Source organism: Trypanosoma grayi, assembly GCF_000691245.1.
Source record: "Trypanosoma grayi strain ANR4 Tgr_1213_V1, whole genome shotgun sequence".
Taxonomy (NCBI): Eukaryota; Euglenozoa; class Kinetoplastea; order Trypanosomatida; family Trypanosomatidae; genus Trypanosoma; species Trypanosoma grayi.
The window spans coordinates 1-4,404 of NW_008826832.1; the positions used below are offsets into that span (position 1 = coordinate 1).

Genomic DNA, 4,404 nt, shown 5'->3' on the forward strand with positions numbered 1-4,404 from the left:
ACGTCTTCGCGGCGCTGGTGAGTCGCGTCAACAAGGAGTTCTCTGCGATTGGCCTGCTGCTTGCCCGGCGACTGGCGGCGCAGTGGTGGCGCCTGCGCCGCCGCGGCGACTGGTCGGCGATGCGCTGCGTCAGCCGCTTCCTCGCATGGCTGTACATCTTCAACGTGGTGGGTGTTGACGTCATCTACCAGGTCATCCTCGCCCACCTCGCCGCGGAGCCGCGCAGCGACGACGACATTGACCAGGCAGCGGCGCTCTTCCGCGAGACGTTCCGCGCCATGTCGGAGCGCAATGTGGCGGAGTTCCACACGCACGTGCTGACGCCTATACGCGACCTCCTCGCGATGGACAGTGACGAGTGGCGCCTCTCCGCCCGCGCGCAGACGCTGTTGGAGGACTGTCTGCGTGAGGTGCAGCAGTGGGAGCGGGTGAAGCACACCACGAGCATCATACCCCCGCACCTGCTGCTGGTGGACCCTGCGGAGCAAAAATGCCACGAGGTGGACCTTGAAGAAGCGGCGAGCATGGACACGGAGGAGAAACTCGACCGGTTCGCGTTGGATGCGGAGTACGATGCGCACGAGGCGGAGTACGAGATTGCGCGCTGTGCTATTCTGGGCGATGACTGGGAGACGGAGCTGATGGAGCAGATCGCAGCTGCGGAGGAGGCCGATGAGGAAGCGGAAGAGCAGGAAAGAGCTAAACAGGAGCAGCAGCAGCAGCAGCAACAACAACAAGAGCAGATCGGGGATACACCGAAGCAGCTCATCGACGAGCAGGAGCGCCAGGTGCGGAAGGACGTGTATATGGCAATGCGCAGCAGCGTGCGGGCGGACGAGGTGGCGCATAAAATACTCAAGTCCATGCAACCGCAGACGGAGCGCACGGTTTGCTTCATGGTTATTGAGGGCTGTTGCGAGGAGGCGTCATACAAGAACACGTACGGCATGGTGGCGGAGCGCCTCTGCAAGAGCAATGCGAGGTTCCAGAGCTTCTTTGCCGAAGCCTTTCGCCTGCGCTACGAGCGTGCGGAGGACCTTGAGGAGAAGCAGATTGAGTTCACGTGTAAGATCTACACCCATCTTCTTCGGACTGAATCGCTGCCGTGGCACAAGTGCCTCTCGGTGCTGGATGTTGTGGATAGCGATGTGTCGCAACGGCTCATGATCCAGTGGCTGCTGCAGGGGCTGGTAGAGGCTCGGGGCATGCGGGTGGTGCGGGAGCGGTTCGAGGGGGACAGGGAGCTGCGGTCCAACACGACGAAGCTGTTCCCTCTTGCTGCTTCAGAGGATGCGCTGGAGCGGGCGGTGAATATGTTCGAGGCGATGGGAGTCGGCGAGCTGGGCGCCGGCGTGCGTGCGCGGCTGGAGGAGGTGCGGCGCGCAAGGAGAGCCGCTGCCATCAGCAGTGGCGGCGGCAACAGTGGCTACTACTACGACTACAATCGCGACCACCACAGCCACAACAGCAGCGGCAACAACAACAAGCGGCGGCGGGACGACATGGAGTACATCTAAGCGAAAGGAATGAGAAATACAGGTGAATGGGCAACAAGAACAGAGAGGAGGGTGAAGGCCGCATGTCTCTGGTGGTTCGCGGTGCTTCATTCATCGAGAGGTGAGGTCAGCACGCAAGGGCGGAGATATACGTATAAAAGGAAAGTGGAAAGGGAAGCAGTGGTGCCTCTTCTGACTGTCCTGGACCACACCCTCCATTCTCCATCTCCCTCATCACCATCACCATCACCACCACCACCACCACGACGACGACGACGACAACAACAACAACCATTATCATTCATATCTGACCTCTCTTTCTTTCTTTCGTTCGTTCTCACTCCTTCTCCGTCCCCCTCTCTGTTACACATAAACACCCATTTTTCTTTGTTTCCTTTTTTTTTTCCTTTCCGTGCGTCGTATCATACTCGGCAGGGCAGCTCGCAGGCGTACATACGCACCACTACTACTACTACCACCACCACAAACATCAACAACAAGAACAACAAAAGTAATAATAACAGCCAGAAACCTTTAGAAGTAAGGAATGGAAGACCCGAACCGCAAGCCCGTCAAGGCCCGTGTCCTTGTGCGTGTGCGCCCCTTCACCGAGGCGGAGGGGGTGGTGTGTCCGGAGGACAGCCCTGTGCCGCGCGAGATCATTGAGTGGGACGGGCACCACACGCTCACGGTGCTTGACGCCGCCAACGGCTTCCAGCCGCGCAAGAACGCCCAGTTTGAGATTGACCACGTGATGTGGTCCTTCCGCGACGAGGAGCGGCCCAAGGTAGTGGTACACACGCAGAAGGACGTATACGAGGCGATGGTGGCGCCCATGATCCCACAGCTCGTGGAGGGCTGCAGCACCGCCTTCTGCATCGCCGGCGCGACAGGGAGTGGGCGTGTCTACTCGCTCTACGGCGAGGATGTGGACGGCACCAGCCGTGGCATTCTCCCACGCTTCGCTGAAGACATCTTCGCCGCGTTCAAGCAGCAGAAGCGCGAAAACAGCACACTCACCTGCGAGATTGAGGCAATCGACGTGACGAACAACGAGACGTACATGGATCTGCTCTCGCAGCGCCGCAAAGCCTCCGCAGCGGCGGCGGAGGACCTGAAGCTCGTGCACGACCCCACCGAGGGCATGAAGGTGCAGGGCGCCACACGCGTGCCGGTCAACAAGGCGTCGGACCTTCTCAGCGTGCTGCGGCAGGTCGCGCGGGTGGTGCCGAAGCGCAACTGCTGTCACACCGTACACCTCCGATTCGTGGAGACGTACGAGTTCGAGGACCCGGAGCAGGGGGATCAGGCGGTCAGCAAATCGCGCCGCATCAACGTGCTCTTCGTACTGCTGCGCAACATGCCACCAGCCTTCCAGCGCTGCGTGGATGTCGCAGTGGAGCACGACAGTGGGGAGAACCCGCTGGCGAAGGTGCCTACCCGTGAGACAGCCTTCACGAAGCTGCACCCAGAGTTGCTGCAGCAGGGCTACAATCTCGCGTTCCTCTGCTGCGTCAGCCCCTTCTACGAGCACACCCGAGATACGGTGCAGACGTTGCTCCTGGCGGCGAAGCTCATGCGGCTCAGGTGCAAGCCAAAGCTTAACCAGGATGCGGCCCTCGTGGAGCTGCGCAACCTCGCCGACGAAGTGAGGAACCTCAAGACGGAGGTGGTGAAGCAGACGGAGTCCACGCAGATTGTGCAGAAGGAGCTCAACGCGCGTGAGGTGGAGCTCATGAAGCAGGAGGCCGCCCACCACGAGTGCCGGCGAAAGCTGCAGCTGTCCGAGGATGAGATTGCCGCGGCGAAGCACGCCCTCCGCCTGAACCTCTACCGCACCAAATGGCAGAAAGCCAACTTCGACAAGAATTCTCACGATAAGAAGAAGAGCATGGCGGCGACAATGACGGCGAAGGAAGCGACTGAGAGGGCAGCGGATGCCGAGGCAAAGGAAGAGGAAGACGTCAAAGCTAAGATCAAGGATGTGGAGCAGCGGCTGCAGGCGCAGGAGAAGAAAAATGCGCAGTTCGAGACCCGCCTCAATGCGCGGTCGCAGAAGGAGGAGGAGGTGAAGAAAATGCGCAGATTCATCGCTGCGCCTCTGGAGGAGCGACGGCAAATCATTGAGGCCTCCATACGGGAAGAGGCGCAAGCGACAAATAAAGATCGGCGATTGGAGAGTGAACTGAAGGCGCAAAAGGAGGCGAAGGAAAAGGCACAGGCCCGCTGCAGTGAACTGGAGAACGACTACAATGCCATACACGCCGCAGAGAAGGGGACACGGGAGAAGGAGGAGATGCAGAAGAGCATTAAACAACTTGAGAAGGACATTTCGATGACTGAGGCGGAAACCAAGCGCCTACAAGGGGAGCTTGACAAGCGGCCGCCGGGTTGCCAGTGCATTCTCATGTAGGCTGTTGTCGCATTGCAATATAGTACAGCTGGCTCTGTGTGTGTGTGTGTGTGTGCGTGAATCTGTTTGTTGTGAGCGGCAGGAGCTTGTTTCACTCTAATGTGTCTTTCTCTGATGGAGAGCACAGCCGTATGCACGCCCAGAGTTGCTATCCGCTGGAGAATTTTCGCTTGTCCCACCTGGCCTACACCAACGGCGGAAAAGTGTTACAACACGACATGGGTGTATTTGTTTATTGTTTGTTCGTGTTGTTGTTGTTGTTGTTGTTGTTTTGACCTGTTGGTTTTTTTTTATGATTCTTTTCTTTTCAATGGGGAGTGGAGGTTGTATCCTTTTCTATTGTTGCTGTATATGGATATCTCCTTTCATGCCTGGTTGTGCCTGTGCCTCTGTGTGCGTGTGCAGTTGCGGTGAAGAGGAGTCGGCGACCGCAGCGGCCATTACCGGTGGTGGTGCTGCTGTTGGTGGTTGAGGTAAAGAAATGGAGGGAGAGAG

At 58.5% G+C, this 4,404-nt stretch overlaps 2 protein-coding genes across 2 annotated transcripts; both read left to right on the forward strand.

The window, feature by feature from the left end:
- Positions 1-119: 119 nt before the first annotated feature.
- Positions 120-1,517, forward strand: DQ04_12131000 (pre-mRNA-splicing factor CWC22; the record flags this gene model as incomplete). The annotated part of the gene is made up of 1 exon (XM_009316687.1): positions 120-1,517. One exon carries the CDS (start codon positions 120-122, stop codon positions 1,515-1,517), a length of 1,398 nt encoding a protein of 465 aa, XP_009314962.1.
- Positions 1,518-2,043: 526 nt separating this feature from the next.
- DQ04_12131010 (kinesin-like protein) lies at positions 2,044-3,909 on the forward strand (the record flags this gene model as incomplete). The annotated part of the gene is made up of 1 exon (XM_009316688.1): positions 2,044-3,909. The coding sequence occupies one exon, from the start codon at positions 2,044-2,046 to the stop codon at positions 3,907-3,909; it is 1,866 nt and encodes a 621-aa protein (XP_009314963.1).
- Positions 3,910-4,404: the final 495 nt, after the last annotated feature.